The 19695-nt window shown below is 39.8% G+C and overlaps 1 protein-coding gene across 4 annotated transcripts in view; it reads right to left on the reverse strand.

Moving 5' to 3' along the window:
• PSPC1 (paraspeckle component 1) overlaps nt 1-19356 on the reverse strand; it is a 108245-nt gene extending 88889 nt beyond the window's left edge. For all 4 annotated transcript variants that reach the window (XR_005782237.1, XR_005782236.1, XM_040447958.1 and 1 more), the window contains exons 1-2: nt 18991-19356; nt 9658-9959 (exon numbers count right to left, since the gene is read on the reverse strand). Coding sequence is in view for 2 of the 4 variants with exons in the window: in XM_040447958.1 (XP_040303892.1) it covers nt 9658-9959; nt 18991-19356 (668 nt within the window). In the remaining 2 variants the exon portion in view is untranslated. The remainder of the gene's footprint in view (nt 1-9657; nt 9960-18990) is intronic.
• Between the last annotated feature and the right edge of the window lie 339 nt (nt 19357-19695).

Below are 19695 nucleotides of genomic sequence, written 5' to 3' on the forward strand. Positions count from 1 at the left end.
ATCAGAAAAATAATGCGGCCGGGTAAGAACTACATCTGAGCAAGGCCAACAAAGAAAGAAACTCACACTCCCCCTATTTCAATACCAGAAGGCCTCTACCATCCAAAAGAAAAATCAGAAAAGGAGACTCAAGAAGGAAAACGTACTAAGCAAATCATCACGCTCAGAACACGACAGAATTACTTAGAAATGACAAAATTAATTTTATGAAGTCAAGGAAATGATGAACAAAATTAGAGAATATAATGACATCTCTACTATACTCCCAAATAATGCTGAGTTTGTAACAAAAATTTTTCAATTTTCAACATACGAATATGGGCCACCAGACACAAGACATCAGAGTGAATACAGCTCTCTGAGACAGAACTTAACCAATACATACAAATGTTATATATTTATACCTACACCTAGAATTCCATTTCTAAAGAGATACATGAATAAGTGAGCAAAGATCAGTCAGTCACAACCACGTTCATCACATTACATAAAACAAAAAGACCATGTGTAGTGTTCAAAAGATGTCCTTAAGAGACTCTTATTTTTGTTCGTTGGGCTGTATGTTAAAATGTGAACATTTATGGTTTCACTGTATGCACCACTGCCTGTAAAAATTCCTTTTGTCCATTATCTCACACATCTTATTTATTTCACTTTGATCTTTCTGTGCTAAAAAAAAGAAAAAAAAGGATTGTGTTGTTTTGTTTTTGAAAATATTTATTTTGGGGATAGAAAGCACGAGTAGGGGAGGTGCAGATAGAGAAGGGGACACAGGATCCGAAGTAGGCTTGGCGCTGACAACTAAGAGCCCACTGCAAGGGTCGAACTCAAGGATGGGAGATCATGACCTGGGCCGAAGTCAGACGCTCAACTGACTGAGTCACCCAGGCACCCCAAAAAAGTTTTTAAAACCTAACATAAGTTCTGTTTATAGGTATAATTACTAAATTTACTCTTTTTAGTAGTGTAGAAAAATATTTCATAGGTATAAAGACTAAAAGGAAACAAATTAGTGATCAACCATTAATGCTCAATCTGGAGGTTCTTATGTGTAGAGTTTCTTCTCCTCACTCTGCTCTAAACTAATCCATCACTGGTTTAGCTGTAATACTGATAATTGTCTATAGTATGTTTTATAGAAGTCAGTGAGTCCTGTGAAATCCTACCATTTGGAAAGGACCTCTGATTATGTTTCAGGAACATCTCTTCAGATTTTCCTTTCTGCTAGATATATATAATTTTACACAGAATAATTCACCTGTCCATGCTTTCTTCAGACATCCTTTATCATTCAATATAAAATGGCACCATTTCAGATGTATGCATGCACCATAATTTTTAACCATACTTATTGGTGGACATTCAAGGTTTCTATGTTTTCTGAAATGAAACAAGAATGATTAACATAATTGTGACCGGGGCACCTGGGTGGCTCAGTCAGTCAAGCATCCTACTCCTGGTTTCGACTCAGTTCATGATTTCATGGTTTTGTGAGTACGAGGAATCGGGCTCTGCGCTGGCAGTGCTTGGAATTCTCCCTTTCCCTCTCTCTGTCCCTCCCCCACTCACCCTATCTCTGTCTCTCTCAAAATAAATAAACTTAGAAAAAATATATATTTGTGACTGATCTTTCCTCACTTGTTCAGGTATCTCTTTAGAAGCAGAATGGTGAGAACAAGGTGACGTGATGACTTAAAAGATGATGCAACCTTTTGTGTATGCAATTAAAAAAAGGATTATGTAAGGACAATTTGTTTCACTACTAAATTCTTACACACATACAGCATTTTTGCAGGGTTTTGTCAATTTTAGTCTTTAATATACCTGAGAATTGAAGAGTAATGATAAACAATTCTTAGGATGATAAAGTTTTATGACAGAGGAAAAATAAAATCACTAGGACCTATATGATCTCAGATTACAAAATAACCCAATGGACCCATATGGTAAATTTTATGGGGAAAAAAAGTTTATTTAATATTCTTTTTGTTCTTCTGAAGACCTCTAATAAATAATAAAATATCAACCTTTATAAATACTTCTCAAAAACAAAAGTATAAAACTAAAACTGGACCCAAATGACACCAACGGTGTAAAAGTTATGGGTGTTTTTCTGGAAAGGTAAATAAATAGTAATTCATACTTCCACCACCAGCAGGTATGGCTAGATACCTCTTGTGTTTCCAATTTATATAAGCAAAAGCAATATTACAGTATTGTTTTTATTAAAGTATTTCTTCTGAATCTAAAAGAACCCCATTTAACGGAAAGATGTGATGAAGCAAATAAAATGATGGAAAAGTAATCCCTGGAAAGTAGGGTTTAGATAGGAAAGGTATGAATCCCTGGAAAGTAGGGAAAGATAGGAAAGGTATGAAAAAATTAATGTATCAATCCCTTATCTGCTTAAAGAGTTACCGAAATAGGCCTGAAACAGCTATCCCACCATGCTAACAGATAAGGCTGATTTTCTGTGCCAAAACTGTGCAAACAATGTGGTTTATGTTGAACACAAACCATCTAAGCTTTTTTCCTTCATGAAGTCCTAAATTCTGGTATTTTGCCAGGTAAGTGGGAACTTAAAAAAACCAACCACCCTCCACCCCACTCCTTATATATGGACATGGCTACTAGGATCAGTTAAACTCCACCTGGTAGTTAACACTTCATTCTATTGTCTCAACTAGTTGCTGGCAGAATTAAGCCAAGTACTTTTCCAACTCAACTGGAAAAGGACTCTTGGAAAGCTTATACCTAGTTTCCTCCAAACTTTACCTGGTGTGCATTTTTCCATTACTGATTTTGCTCTGTATTCTTTTGCTGTAATAATCTTAGACGTAAAACTATATGCTAGGCCTGAGTCCAACTAGTGAATCATGAAACCAAGGAGACTTCCAAGATACACCTGTAAGCACACTTATCAAATATAACTTTTGCTGACATACTCACATTTTTATTTCCAGTCTTTTTTTTCTGATCAGTTTCTTAACACAAATTTGGATCTAGCATACATCTAGTCTTGTCTTGCGTCCCTTTTTTTTTACTTGCTACATTGTTTTATTTATAGAAAATAAATATACATTTTTTTAAATAGGTTCCACGCCCAACAGAGGGCTCGAACTCATGACCCCGAGATCAAGAGCCACATGCTCTATGGACTGAGCCAGTCATGCACCCCTATATATATTTATCTACATGAATTTAAGTTTTTGAGCAGTAGTTAGCACAGATGCATAGCCAAAGGCCCTGCCATAAACAGATGTGGAGTTTGCAATGTGTTTAGTTTTGTTTGTATCATTAATGAGATATAACTCACATACCATAAAATTCACCATTTTAAAGTGTACAGTTCAATGGGTTTTAGTATGCGTAACCATCACCATGATCTAATACCAGAATACTTTTATCGCCCCCAAAAAAACCCCAAATTCATTAGCTATGAATTTCCTATTTCCCTGAACCTCTAGTCTACTCTCTTCTCTGTGGTATACACTCCCTTTAAAAAAATTTTTCAGGGAGGGGCGCCTGGGTGGCGCAGTCGGTTAAGCGTCCGACTTCAGCCAGGTCACAATCTCGCGGTCCGTGAGTTCGAGCCCCGCGTCGGGCTCTGGGCTGATGGCTCAGAGCCTGGAGCCTGTTTCCGATTCTGTATCTCCCTCTCTCTCTGCCCCTCCCCCGCTCATGCTCTGTCTCTCTCTGTCCTAAAAATAAATAAACGTTGAAAAAAAAAAAAATTAAAAAATTTTTCAGGGAATCTGGCTGGCTCAGTCAATAGAGCATGTGATTCTTCTTCTCAAGGTCATGAGTTCAAGCCCCACACTGGGCACAGAGATTACTTAAAATAATAAAGGAGGGGCGCCTGGGTGGCGCAGTCGGTTAAGCGTTCGACTTCAGCCAGGTCACGATCTCGCGGTCCGTGAGTTCGAGCCCCGCGTCGGGCTCTGGGCTGATGGCTCAGAGCCTGGAGCCTGTTTCCGATTCTGTGTCTCCCTCTCTCTCTGCCCCTCCCCCATTCATGCTCTGTCTCTCTCTGTCCCAAAAATAAATAAACGTTGAAAAAAATAATAATAAAGGATTTTTTTTCATGAGTTACATTTCCTGATGTCATGAAATATTCTTGAAAAAATACACACTAATCCACTATATGATATACTTACTCAATTCTCTATTAAGAAATTTAGATGTAGCCAATCATGATAAACCAGATATAAAACGATACACCAAAGTTTTGAGTCAAATACTTACTTAAAATATACCTCTATTATAACAGTAAAACAACCTTAAGGTTTTTATACTCAGTAACTAAATACCTCCAAGTGACCAATTTCCATCAGCACCAGGATTCATAAAACACTCACGTGACTTCACTTTCACTCACTGGGTATTTTTAAACCTTTGCCAATACATAAAATTAAAAAAAAAAAAGATGGGGCACCTGGTGCCTCAGTCAGTTAATCATCTGACTATTGATTTCAGCTCAGGTCATGATCTCATGAGTTCCATTAGAAGGCTTAACTAACAACAAAGTTCCTGAGCAAGGAAGAGTCTCTAAAAAAAAATAAATCACTCCACCTATAGCACAATATGAAAAGAAAGGATGAGGCGCCTGGGTGGCTCAATCGGTTAAGTATCCAACTTTGGCTCAGGTCATGATCTCATGGTCCGTAAGTTCGGGCCCCATGTTGGGCTCTGTGCTGACAGCTCTGAGGCTGGAGCCTGCTTCAGATTCTGTGTATCCCTCTCTCTCTGCCTCTCCCCCACTCCTGCTCTGTCTCTCAAAAAATGAATAAATGTTAAAAAAAAATTTAAAAACAAAAAGGGATGTAGCATCAGGCTAAAATTCACCATTTATTCGTTGTGCAATCTTACACAAATTATTTAACATCTCTGGGTCAGTTTTCTCATCTGAAAAATACAAAATCCAACATGCTTATGTTTATGATCATGATTATGAAACAGAATGGATAATACAATGTCAACACTTGCCCATTCCCTCAAAATTGTTTTTAAGTTATTCTAAAAGCTACCTGTAAGACATGGTTAATTGTTTTCCAATGCCTGGCTGTAACTTTTAAAAAATATCAATTAATCAAAGCTTGCAATGGAACAAATACTAATCACATGCCTTGAGTATTTTTAGTTCCTTCCTTCCTTCATTAAATAATTGATTAGCTGGGGTACCTGGGTGGCTCAATCAGTTAAGCACATGAATTTTGATTTCTGCTCAGGTCATCATCTCAGTTCATGGGTTTGAGCCCCGTAACAGGCTCCATGCTGACAACGCAAAGACTGCTTACAATTCTCTCTCTGCCCCTCCCATGCACCCACTTGATCGCGCTCTCTCTCTCTCTCGAAATAAACAAAAAAACTTTAAAAAATTATTATTATTAGCTTAATTTGTAGCCAGGAATTATTAAAATACAGGTGCTAGAAGAGTATCGTGGTAGATGAAATAAGTCAAAGACAAATACCATAGCATTTCATTCATGTGGAATTTAAGAAACAAAGAAGAAAAAAAAAGAAAAACCAAAAAACAATCTTAACAACAGAGAGCAGGGGAAGTGGGTGAAATAGGTAAAGGGAATTAAGAGTACACTCATCTTGCTGAACACTGAGTAATATACAGAATTGTTGAATCACTGTATTGTATGTACACATGAAACTAATATAAAACTATATATTAACTGTACTGCAATTAAAATTAAATTAAAAAAAAATACAGGTGCTAGGATTATAGTACTGAACAAGACCAAGTCCCTGCCCTCAATGGAACTTGGCATTCTCCTGCAGAGAAAGACCTACAAATTAAAACAGTAAATGCTATGACAAAAAATAAATTGGAGAGTATCAGTTGATACTGCAGAGGGGATGAATAAATGAAGATAAAACAGCTTCTCTAAGATGTTTCCTAGCAAAATATGAATAAAGTGGAATAAGGAGAGCAAGCATTCTCTAAACAGAGTGTAAGACCAAAATCTCTGAGAACTGGCAGTGCTGTAAAACATATGTAACACGAATTACAGCTTTAGCATGAACACCTGACAGTCCCAAACAAATTGAAAAATGCTTTACATATCACCAAACTATGCTCCATGGGGCAGAGATGTTTTACACTGACCTTGTGTCCAATTCCCCAAACCTTAAAACATTTGAATACTCCCAACCAATAGTAAAGTAAATGGATACTTTATCTCTAACAGAGATAAAGGAATCAATGCAGCAATCAACCAGGGAACTTTTCCACCAAATCCAGTCTAAAGACTAAGGATGAACATCAAGAACACCACCCTGGGCAAATTGAAAGCACAGGCATGTTAATACGGCAACAGGTTGAATGACTATTATAATTACTTACGAATATTTTTAAGTAAATGGATACACCATTCATGGACTAGAAAAAAGTCAGTATTATGAAGATGTCAAAATGTTCCTCAGAATGACCTGAACACTCAACACGATTCTAATCAAAAGCCCAGAAGAACTTTTTTCAATTGACAAGGTGATTTTAAAATCAGTAAAGATGCAGGGGGTGCCTGGGTGGCTCAGTTAAGCGTCCGACTTCAGCTCAGGTCATGATCTCACAGTTCGTGAGTTTGGCCCCACAGCCAATTTGGGATTCTCTCTCTCTGCCCCTCCCTCACTCATGCTCTCTCCTGCTTGCTCTCAAAATAAACTTTAAAAAATATATAAATAAAATAAAATCAGTAAAGATAATCTGAAACTAAAGTAACATTGTACATTAATTACACTCAAATTGGGAAATAAATCAAATCAGTAAGGCTATACCAAAAAAAAAAACAAACAAAAAAAAACACAACACCCAGAACAACTGGGTGATACTACTTGATTTCAAACCTTAGCATAGTGCGGGGTGCCTGGTGGCTCAGTCAGTAAAGCATGCAAATGCTGATCTCAGTGTTTTAAGTTCGAGCCCCACACTGGGTAGAGATCACTAAAAAATAAAATCTTTCTTTTTTTTCTTTTTAAAGTTTTTTTTTTTTTTTTAAATTTTTTTTTCAACGTTTATTTATTTTTTGGGACAGAGAGAGACAGAGCATGAACGGGGGAGGGGCAGAGAGAGAGGGAGACACAGAATCGGAAACAAGCTCCAGGGTGCGAGCCATCAGCCCAGAGCCTGACGCCGGGCTCGAACTCACGGACCGCGAGATCGTGACCTGGCTGAAGTCGGACGCTTAACCGACTGCGCCACCCAGGCGCCCCAAAGTTTATTTATTTATAGTGAGAGAGACAGAGACAGTACCTGAGCAGGGGAGGGGCAGAGAGAGAGAGGGAAAGAGAGAATCCCAAGCAGGATCCATGCTGTCAGCAGAGCCCGATGTGGGGCTCAAACTCACTAACTGTGAGATCATGACCTGAGCCGAAACCAAAAGTTGGACGCTTAAGCAACTGAGCCACCCAGGCACCCCTTAAAAATAAACACTTAAAAAAAAAAAAAAAAAAAAAAAAAGAGTGAAAGACAGTACTGGTGTAAAAGACACACCAATTGGTGAAATGAAAGTGCAGATTTTCTTCCCCTCGATTTTTGATAAAGATAAATGGTAAAAAAGGAGAAATCATAATCTTTACAATTACTGGTGCTGCAAAATGGCACTTACATGGAAAAAAAAAATCTATCTCACAGCATACTCAAAATGGATCACAGGTATAAATAAAAAAGCTAGGGATGCTGGGGTGGCTCAATCAGTTGAGCGTGAAACTCTTGATCTCAGCTGGGATCTTGATCTCAAGGTCATGCGTTCAAGCCCCACGTTGGGGTCCACACTGGGCATGGAGCCTACTTTAAAAAAAAAAAAAAAAAAAGAAAAAGAAAGAAGAAAAAAAGCTATAAAATGTCTTAAAGGACAAGAAAAGCTTTGCTACCTTAGGAAGGGAAAAAATTTTCATACAAGGATCCAAAAAACATAAATCATAAAAGAAAAAAAATGTAAATTAAACTTCACTGCTGCTTTCTGAAGAACACTACTAAGAAAATTAAAAAGCAAGCCACATACTAGGAGAAATAGTCCTAAAACAGACCTGTATCCAGATGTTTTAATTCGATAAGGCAAACCACCCAATTAAAAAATAGACAGGGACACCTGGGTGGCTCAGTCAATTAAGCATCTGACTCTTGATTTCAGCTGAGGTCATGATCTCACGGTCTGTTGAGATCAAGCCCCAGGTCGAGCTCCACGATGACCATATGGAGCCTGCTTGCAATTCTCTCTCCCTCTATCTCTCTGCCCCTCTGCCACTTGTGCTCTCTCTCTCTCTCCAAAATAAATATTTTTTAAAAATAAAAACTAGGGGCGCCTGGGTGGCTCAGTCGGTTAAGCCTCCGACTTCAGCTCAGGTCATGATCTCGCGGTCCGTGAGTTCGAGCCCCGCGTCGGGCTCTGGGCTGATGGCTGATGGCTCAGAGCCTGGAGCCTGCTTCTGATTCTGTGTCTCCCTCTCTCTCTGCCCCTGACCCATTCATGCTCTGTCTCAAAAATAAATAAAACGTTAAAAAAAAAAATTAAAAAATAAAAACTAAATTTAAAAAATAGGCAAAAAATTTGAAGATACTTCACAAAAGATGTAAAAATAGACAAAAAGCAAATGAAAAGATGCTAATCACTAGTTGTTTGGAAAATAAAATTTAAACTCACCAGGAGACACTCCTATACTAGACTATCCAAAAGACTAAAACTATCAAGTGTTGGTGAAAGTATGGAGCAACTAGAACTCTCTCACTCATTGCTTGTAGGAATGTAAAATGATACAACCATTTTGAAAAACAATTTGGCAGTTTCTTATGAAGTTGAAAATTCAGCCATTTATCCCTAATTACCCAAGCCACATGTAAGTATAATGTTCACAAGAAGCCTGTACAGAAATGTTCATAGTAGCTTTATTCACAATGGCTAATAGTTGAGAGCATCTCGAACATTCACCCACCCTTAGGTCACTGGGCAAACTGTAATTATGTCCATATGGTGGAATAAAACTCTGCCATAAAAGTGAGCAAAATACTAATACAATAATATGGATGGAATCTCATTAACATTATGCTAAGCAAAAGATATGAGACACAAAAGAGTACAAATTATTTCACTTATATGAAATAACCAGAAAAGACAAAAGACAAACTAATTTATAAGAGCAGAAAGACCAATAGCTATCTAGGACAGGGTTAAGGGGTAGAGAGAAACTGCAAAAGGGCATAAAGGAACTCGTCAGGATGACAAAAATGTTCTAGATCTTGATTGTGGTGTTAGGTTACATACATCTGTTAAAACTCCTTGAGTTCTATGTTTAAAATTGGGAACATTTTAATTCATGCAAATTATGCCTTAAAAAAAACCTGAGTAAAATGTAATTCATCCATTTGTTATTTAAATATAAAATTTTACTTTGCATATAACATTCAGTAAACTGAATAAAAATCGTAATACAAATCATTTCTAAGATTCAAGTATGAATCAATACACTGAAGTCTGAAGTATGACTCTTGGAATCACACAAAAATTCCTGTTTATATTCACTATATACTTATTCAACACCTACTTACCATATGACAAGACAGTATGAACTGTATAAAGAAAGACAGAAGTTCAGCACAGAGAGAGAAGCCCATATGTAACTGCACAGGATGATGAGATGTTTAAAACTTACGTTGTTAGCAAGAATGCCCCATCACCACATCTTTCCAGAGCCTTTCGTGCAGGAGGTTTTGCTGCAAATTCTACAAAACCTTTTCCTGTAGCTCTACCACGATCATCCACAACCACAACGGCTTTCTCTACTGGACCAAACTGGGAAAATGCTTGCTCTAGAAGCTCATTGGAAACAACCGGCGAGAGGTTCTTGACAGTTAGGGCTGCTCCATGTGTAGCAAAACGAATTCGGAGAGGTCTGCTCTTCAAAATGGTGCCATCCAGCTCTGCTTTTGCAATTTCAGCCAGTGTTCTGGATTCCTTTTTAGGAGGAAAAATCACTTTTTAAAGATGATAGTAATAAACACAAATACTTTTAAATAGTGGTTTCTAGGGAGAAGAGCTGGGTAGCTTTTGGAAATGGCTGATAGGGTCACTTTGTTTTGTGTCTTTCAATTTTGGTATCACATGCATTTAAGTGTTCAAAAAGTAACTGTAAACATTTTAATTAGAAAATCCCAACCCCAATGTCCCAAGTCATCAAAGATGGTCTACTCATACACAAATTACCAGCTATTAAATATTCACAGCAGTATCTTTTTTAAATCTCTTACATATATTAAAAGAAAATCATAATTACTTTTTGAGACCAAGCACCGGTTACTAGAAGCTATTACTGAACAGAATAATTTTCAGTATATACTGTTTTTTGATATTTATATCTTTTATTAAAACAACCCACCTCTCCAATGCTACACAAATCCCCTTTCCTCTTTCATTTTTTACATTTCCTATGAAAACTATTATTAGATGTTGTTAACCAGGTCTCCTGAAATATTTTCATGGGCTACACAATTCTCCATTATACTGAGAGAAGCAAACACATACATTCATGGGCTGTAAGAGTTATCTCCATTATACAGAAAATCAAGTACACACCCGTTTATAAACTAGAAAATATGTTCAATGCTGAAACCACAAGAGAACTTCCTTCTTGAAGAATTCAAAGTTGGTATAGAATACAGATATCTAAACATAATCAACAAACAAGTTTAATAAGTATGTTCTTTTCCTTTGTGTTGTGAGAACTCTACAGTGAGAATTTAAACAGGTTTTATATGCATTTGTAGTAAGAGTAAAAATATACTGTCTTATGAAAAAAGTCTTAAGGTCACAACAGATCTTTATTTAATACCTAAAATACAACAACTTTAAATTACTACAACTTACACAAAAATCTATAGAACTAATTTTACAAAGACAAGTCTAACCTTTTTTTTTAATGTGTATTTATTTTTGAGAGAAAGAGAAAGAGCACGAGCAGAAGAGGGGCAGAGAGAGGACAAAGGATCCAAAGCAAGCTCTGTGCTGACAGCAGAGAGCCCGACACAGGGCTCAAACTCAGCAACTGTGAGATCATGACTGAGCCGAAGTCAGATGCTTAACTAACTGAGCCTCGGGGTGCCCCAACAAATCTAACCTTTTTACAGATACTCAAAATGGCTACTTTTTAAAAATGTTTTTATTTATTTTTGAGACAAAGAGAGACAGAGCATGAGCAGGGGAGGGGCAGAGAGACAGGGAGACACAGAATCTGAAGCAGGCTCCAGGCTCCGAGCTGTCAGCACAGAGCCTGACGCAGGGCTCGAATGCATGGATTGTGAGATCATGACCTGAGCCGAAGTCGGATGTTCAACTGACTGAGCCACCCAGGTGCCCCTCAAAATGGCTATTTTTAAAAAATTACTCTTAGAAATTTTTAATTAAAATTACTCTTAACATAGTAATACCAGCAAACATTTAATAAATATCTAACAGGGGATAGGCACTTTGCACCTAATCTGTCATATGACCCAACAACTCTTAAGAGGTAGATTTTAAGGGGGCGCCTGGGTGGCGCAGTCGGTTGAGCGTCCGACTTCAGCCAGGTCACGATCTCGCGGTCCGTGAGTTCGAGCCCCGCGTCAGGCTCTGGGCTGATGGCTCAGAGCCTGGAGCCCGTTTCCGATTCTGTGTCTCCCTCTCTCTCTGCCCCTCCCCCGTTCATGCTCTGTCTCTCTCTGTCCCAAAAATAAATAAATGTTGAAAAAAAAAATTTAAAAAAAAAAAAAAGAGGTAGATTTTAAGAATGAAGTCTTGAATTAAAATGCTGTTAGGTATGGAGTGCCTGGGTAGCTCAGTCAGTTAAGAACCTGACTTCTGAAGCTCAGTTCACAATATCACAGTTTGTGAGTTGGAGCCCCACGTCGGGCTTTGTGCTGACAGTGCAGAGCGTGCTTCAGATCCTCTGTCTCCCCCTCTCTCTGCCCTTTCTCTGCTCACTCTCTCAAAAATAAACAAATATTAAAAATAATAATAATAATGCTGTTAAGTTTAATTGGGAATGGGAAGGGACAGGAGGAAATTTCAAGAGATGATAACGTTCTCTATCCTGATAGTTTGAATTAAACAAATGTTATTTATCTAAAATCACCAAATTGTACACTGAAAATTTGTTCATTTTGCTGTATGCAGAGGTCAAATACCTCAAAAATAATATTGGACTCTAGTTACTAGTAAGCATGCTGGATGGGCGCCTTGGGTGGCTCAGTCGGTTGAGCATCCGACTTCAGCTCAGGTCATGATCTCGCGGTCCGTGAGTTCGAGCCCCGCGTCGGGCTCTGGGCTGATGGCTGATGGCTCAGAGCCTGGAGCCTGCTTCAGATTCTGTGTCCCCCGCCCTGTCTCTCTCCGCCCCACCCCTGCTTGTGCTCTGCCTTTCAAAAATGAATAAACATAAAAAAAAATTTTTTTTTTTAATTTATATATGAAATTTATTGTCAAATTGGTTTCCATACAACACCCAGTGCTCATCCCAAAAGGTGCCCTCCTCAATACCCATCACCCACCCTCTCCTCCCTCCCACCCCCCAAAAAAAAAAAATTTTTAATAATAAGCATGCTGGAGTGTTTAAGAGTCAAGAACTGATGGATGAAAAGATGAATAGATATGTGAAAAACATATTATAAGAAAACTTAAGTATGAATCTAGATGGTGGATCTATGGATGTTCATTTCTATGTATCTGAAATTTTTCATAATAAAATGTTAGGGGTAGAAGGATAAAGAGAACTTGGTGAGGACTTTCTAAAAGTGAAAAGTGCTTCCAGAGGATGTCTCCTCTTCAGATTCAGTCAAGTATAATCACAATGTCATATATTTTGTTTTTCCACAGAGGAAGCAGAAAATCCCCAATTTTTATGTTAAATCAAGTAATTTTTTTTACAGTTGGCAATGAATTCAATTTTTAATACTTTTGAGCCAAATGAAATGTTTATGCTATCAGGAATTTTCAATGCCATGATCCTTCTTCAAAGTTTATACTCTTCATGGTTTTAAATAATTCCGCACCGGAGTTTCTCAACTTTAGCACTATTGACATTATGGGCAAGATAATTCTTGGCGGGGGGGGGGGGGGGGGAGGGGGGTCTGTGCATTACAGGAGACTTAATAAGCCAATAGAAACAACCCCCACTTCTGACAATGAAAGATGTCTCCAGACATCGTCAAATGTCCCCTGGGAAGCAGAACCACTCCATGTAAGAACCACTGCTGTTGGGGCACCCAGGTAGCTCAGCTGATTAAGCTTCAGGTCTTCATCTCAGGGTGGTAAATTCAAGCCCTGCACTGGGCTCCATGCTGGGTACAGAGCCTACTAAAAAAAAGGGGGGGTTGCAATGCCTGGGTGGCTCAATCAGTTAAGCCTCCGCTTAACTCTTGGTTTCAACTCAGGTCATGATCTCACTGTTTGTAAGGTTTGTGAGATGGAAGGACAAAGAGCCTCCTTGGGATTCTCTCCCTTTCAGTAGGCCCCTCCCCCACTGGCATGCATGTGCTCAAAAACCACTGCTGTAAATCTGTACTAAAGTATCTGTAAAATCAATTAAAATTATGTGTTTGAAATGAAACCAAATATTTGTCTACTTCATGACTCAGAATAATGATACCGAGGTAACTTTTACTAAGCAGGTAGTATATTCCAGCTCTTCATTATTTTATGTATATTCACAACTATGTATGCATTATCTTCTACTGGTCTCATCAACAATCTTATAAAGTGGGTTATTACTATCCCCACTTCACTTATAGGTAAACAGGCCTAGAGAGGTTGAAACAACTTGCCAAAAAATCTGGCCAATTGCAGCAATGTGGATGGAACTGGAGGGTATTATGCTAAGTGAAATCAGTTGGTCAGAGACAGACATATACCATATGTTTTCACTCTTATGTGGTTCCTGAGAAACTTATAAGACCATGGGGAGGGGAAGGGGGGAAAAAAAAGTCACAGAGAGGGAGGGAGGCAAACCATAAGAGACTATTAAATACTGAGAACAAACTGAGGGTTGATGGGGGATGAAGGAAAGGGGAAAGTGGGTGATGGGCACTGAGGAGGGCACTTGTGAGGATGAGCACTGGGTGTTGTATGGAAACCAATTTGACAATAAATTATATTTAGTAAAAACAAACAAAAGAAATAACTTGCCAAAGATCTACACAAAATTCCTAATCTCTACCAAATACATCATAAATCCCTCCTTTCAGCTAGTGTCCCAGCATTACTCTGTATAAAAAGTACAAGTACAGGTTCTTAACTAAAAATAATACAAAAAGTATCAAGAAACTAGGTGACTATCCCAAGTTACAGATTGCTTGTAATAGGGTCAAATGATGTACATTGGATCCTTTCCAAAGGCTCATTCCAAAGCACCTGATATTTTTCTCATTGTTCAACTAATAGTTAAAAGTTCCCACTGTAATAGTACTAATCCACTGAGATAAATTGGAAACAGCCTTCAAGTCAATCAACAGAAAGTTGATCGGGTAAATGGCAGTCCATTCATACTGTGAAATACAATATGGTCATTAAAAATCAATCTCATGACATAAAAGATACCAGATATATTAAATGAAAACCTCAAAACACAACAGAGTATATAGTATGGTTTGATTTTTTATGGAAAAATGAAAGATTAACAGTGATTACATTTAATGCGTTAGGGGACAATCTTTCACTAAAATTAAAACTGTAGTAAGAAAACTTCCCTGAACTAAAAGAGCATTTGAAATTATATGCTAGACAGGCCTACTAAGGAGATTGTGCAACATCTTCTGAATGTTTAACATTCCATAAGAAACACACAGCATTTCATACTTAAAAACAAAAAGCACGAGGGGAAAGGGTTTAATCCGCGATGACTATATTAAATTCAGTTGATTTTTAACTCTTTAATTACAACAGTGGTTCTCAAACCTTAGCAAACATAAGAATAACATGGAGGGCTAGCTAAAACCCAAGACTGAGGGCACCAACCCACAATTTCTGATTCAGTAGATCCTGGGTGGGCCTTAGAATTTGCATTTCCAACAAATTCCCAGTTAACTGATGAGGTGAGACAATTTTTAGATGGGGTAGTCAGCACTGCTAGCATGAATAGTAGGGAATATAAGTGGCCTTCTGCTTACACTGGGAGGATACCTGAATCTGTTGGACAGGGAACACACGTCTATAAATCACCGCTCCAGAAGTCTGGTTTACTAAAGTTAAAAGTAGGGGGAAGAAAAAGATAAAAGCAGAAACTGAGTTCAGATCAAACTAATACCAGTTTTAACAACATTAAACTAGCTGTAAAATGCACCACAGGGGCACCTAGCTGGCTCAGTCTGAGTAGTGAGCGGCTCTGGAGTTCGTGAGTTCAAGCCCCACTCTGAGTATAGAGATTACTTACATATATACATATAATCGTTTTTTAAAAGGTTATATCAATACATATAAATAATCTTTTTTTAAAAAAATGCACTACAACTTTTCAGTTAATTTATCCAATCTAAATTGGCAGTAACAAGCCAAAACCTAAAAAGAAGCTTTTAGGTCTAAAATTCCACAAAATGTATCCAAAATAAACAGTCTATTTCAACCCTAAAGTACCACAGGCTCACATCATAATACGGCTTTATGATCTTATGAGGAAATGCCACTTAAATTCTTTTTCCCAACCATTACATATTAGCAATGCTGACCCTATAACAGCTCAAAAATGTTGTCTCACCTTACCAATTAACTGGAAAACGACAACTACCAGTGTAAGACAATTTATTTGCATTTAGTATTTCCAGGGGCATCTGGGTGGCTCAGTCAGTTAAGCCTCCAATTTCAGCTCAGGTCATGATCTCTAGGTTCTTGAGCTCCAGACCCACATGGGGCTCTGTGCTGATGGCTCAGAGCCTGGAGCCTGCTTCAGATTCTGTGTCCTCCCTCTCTCTCTGCCCCTCCCCCTCTCGGGCTCTGTCTCTCTCTCTCTCTCTCTCTCTCTCAAAAAATAAACATTAAAAAAATTGTTTCGGGGTACCTGGGTGACTCAGTTGGTTAAGTGTTCGACTCCAGCTCAGGTCATGATCTTACAGTTTGTGGATTCAAGCCCCGCATCGGGCTCTGTGCTGACAGCTCAGAGCCTGGAGCCTGCTTTGGATTCTGTGTCTCCCTCTCTCTCTGCCCCTCCCCCATTCTCTCTCTCTCAAAAATAAACATTAAAAATTTTTAATTGTTTTTTAAATGAAAATATAATCTAAAAATATATATCAGATAAAATTACGCCACTATTTAGAGCCACTACACCACCACTACACGCTACAGCCACTATATCATTACTTACGTTCAGATAAGGTATACACGATGTTGTTTTCCTAAGCAGAAAGATACATAACTCAGAAATATTTAAAGCTTTTAAATTTACCTGTTTATCACAGAGCTCAGATTAAACAGTAAAGTTATCCATAAAGTCAAATCTTTTAAGCTAAATTCTAATTTCCTACTGGCAAATTTTTAACATTCCTACACCAAAAAATAACATGACAGGTTTAGAGGAGCATATCCCAAAGGAGCAGACAACAGCAGCCCCTCTCACCTCCCCATTTCATAATCCCATTAAGACTTTTTTTTAAAAAGAAACTAGGGGCGCCTGGGTGGCTCAGTCGGTTGAGCGTCCAACTTCGGCTCAGGTCACGATCTCACCGTCCGTGAGTTCGAGCCCCGCGTCAGGCTCTGGGCTGATGGCTCAGAGCCTGGAGCCTGCTTCCGATTCTGTGTCTCCCTCTCCCTCTGCCCCTCCCCATTCATGCTTTGTCTCTCTCTGTCTCAAAAATAAATCAACATTAAAAAAAAATTTTTTTTTTAAAAAGAAACTAAGGGGCGCCTGGGTGGCGCAGTCGGTTAAGCGTCCGACTTCAGCCAGGTCACGATCTCGCGGTCCGTGAGTTCGAGCCCCGCGTCGGGCTCTGGGCTGATGGCTCAGAGCCTGGAGCCTGTTTCCGATTCTGTGTCTCCCTCTCTCTCAGCCCCTCCCCCGTTCATGCTCTGTCTCTCTCTGTCCCCAAAAAAATAAACGTTGAAAAAAAAAAATTTTTTTTAAATAAATAAAAAAAAAGAAACTAATAGCAATGAGTTGTGCTGTCCAACACAGTAGCCACTAACCACAGGTGGCTATTTAAATTTAAAAGTAAGTAAAATTTAAAGTTCAAATCCTCAGGCACAAGTGCTACATTTCAAGTGCTCAAGAGTCACATATGGCTAGTAGCTACTACACCAGACAGCACATATACATAGCATTTTCCATCACTACAGAAAGTTCTATTGGCAGGGCTAATAATACACTAAAGGAAAAAGGATTCTTAGTAGCTTTAAAGACAGAAAGGAATAAGATTTTTCCATGTTAAGATATTTACTATTGGCTTATTTTTAAGTGCAAGGCTCCCAAAACAAAGGGAAATGGAGTCCTACCATTCTTCCTCCCGAATGTAAACTTCAGAACAGACCAACATGGTGCCAGAAGCTAAAGACTAGGAAAATGTGAAATAACATCCTTTTGGAAAGTTTACTAAAAGTTGCCTAACCTCACTTCCTTTAAAATAACTTTTGGATTTATATTAAAAATAACTTTACCAAATGACAGGCTGTTTCCCTACTGTCCTAAAGGTAATGATTTATAATTTTATGTTTAAAACGCACTGATTATTTAACTTGAATTTCAAGGACATTTTCAGGTCTCATTAATATTCTATGAAGATTTACCCTTCTCTTGAAGCCATTTAAGATTTTAGATGTTCAAATGTTCTCCCTAAAAAAAATACAATGTCACAAAATTACAATCAATTCTGTCTACATATTAAAATTTTGCCTGGGTCAATCATGAAGAGAATGCAATTTTGAAAGTTAAAGTTCCAAAAAGAAGCTTCCACAAACTGCAAAGCACATAAAATTTGAGGGTCAAACTAGAAAGGCAACACATGCAGAAAAAGTACTTGTGTAAAAATGTCTCCAACAAAGTTATTTTCTTGGGGAAAAAACCTAGCATCTAGATATGAATTACAATGAAGCTATGTAAGTGACACTGATTCACCACAAAGCACTCAGGAAAACTGAAGAGAGTAGATATTTGCCCTGTTAAGAAGAGTATACCCTCGCTGTTTGATGAATTTTTTTGTTCGATGTAAGGGAGGCACAATTTTTGCATGATATTGGAAAACTTTTTAAGATCTGGACTAAAAAAAAGGTAAAATGTGTACTCTTCCAGCAACAAAACATGCCCATAAAATATAAAATATATTTATATATGATTTTATATATATAATTCATCCCCCCCCCCCAAAAACAACATAGAAACTTCCAGAATGTTTGGGAGAGGACGCATATTACATTAGCTATCCAATAATCCAACGCCGTCCAGATACTGCAGCGTTTCAGAACTAGGAGGTTTAAGATGTGCTGCGCTGAGGCGGGGTGAGAAACGACACGGTTTACCTTTAAACGCTTCCAAGTCTGGCTGAAACCAGGGAGATCGTTCGGAAAACGTTTTTAAGAAGCGAGTCCGCTGGCTGCTCTTCCATGCCCCACGAAATTTCTGGTGAGACCGGAGCTTCCCTTCCAAATTCGTATCTAAGGCCCTGACGACACAGTTTCGCCGGGAGAAGTCTCGCCCCAAAACACGGCGGCCCCCTCCCCGGCCCCCGGTGGGAAGCAGGCGACGGGAACCCCTAGGCGGGGGAGCCGCAGCCCCCGGAGCGCGCCCAGCCGAAACGTTGGCGACGGCCACCGCGGAGGGCCGGGGAGCCGGGGCCCGCTCGTCGGAAATACGGGGCTACCACGCCGCGCCGGGGGAAGACCGGGACGGCAGGCGCCGCGATGCTCACAGGCCACAGAAAGGGCCGCGGCTGTGCCCAGGGCTTTCGCCGGGGCGGCCGGCGTGGAGGCTGCCTGCGGCGCCCCGCTCCCTTCACGCCCCCTTCCCCTGACAACGCTGCGGCCGGGGCCCGACACTCACCAAACGGATGAAGCCGAAGCCACGGTCCCGATTGATGAAGACCTCGCTGGGCTCGCCGTAGCGCTCGAAGAGCCGCTTGAAGTCCTCCTCCGTGATGTCCGTGGGCAAGTTCCCCACGAAGAGGCGGCAGCGCTGCGTGTACGTTTTCTCGCCCGGCTTGAGGAAGCTCTTGATGTCGATGGTGAAGCCCATCTCCTCGTCGGGGTGGTCCTCCGGGGGCACCGGGGCAGGTGGCGCCGGCTCCCCAGCCAGCGCGAGCGCCATGGCGGCCGTCGGCTCGCTCTCGCCTGCCGCAGACTCCAGAGCGCGAAGGCGGGCCGGGTTTTTCTCAATGCGTACTTGCTTCAGGTTTCCTCTTAACATCATCTTAGTGAGTTCACTTATACCGGATAGAATTCTAGATCTATAGCTGTATCACTATATATACCTACAGAAACGGAATATGGAAGGACAAAGTCAGAGAAGACACCTAGGTCGCCACGCCGGCTGCCCTACCCCGAAGGACTCACGCCCGAGGTGGCTGCACGTTCAAAATGGCGCTGCCACAAGCCGCAGCTACAAGAAGAGACGCCGGCCGTAAGTCCCGCCCCACCGCAAAGGCCGGCGCCGGAGCTGACGCGCCTGCGCAGTATCGGCGCTAACCGGCACGGTAGCCAGCGTGCGCCGGAGCGCGACGTTACTAGAGCTGCGGGTTCAATCAACCTC

Source organism: Herpailurus yagouaroundi, unplaced genomic scaffold (genome assembly GCF_014898765.1).
Source record: "Herpailurus yagouaroundi ecotype Mexico unplaced genomic scaffold, PumYag 197, whole genome shotgun sequence".
Taxonomy (NCBI): domain Eukaryota; kingdom Metazoa; phylum Chordata; class Mammalia; order Carnivora; family Felidae; genus Herpailurus; species Herpailurus yagouaroundi.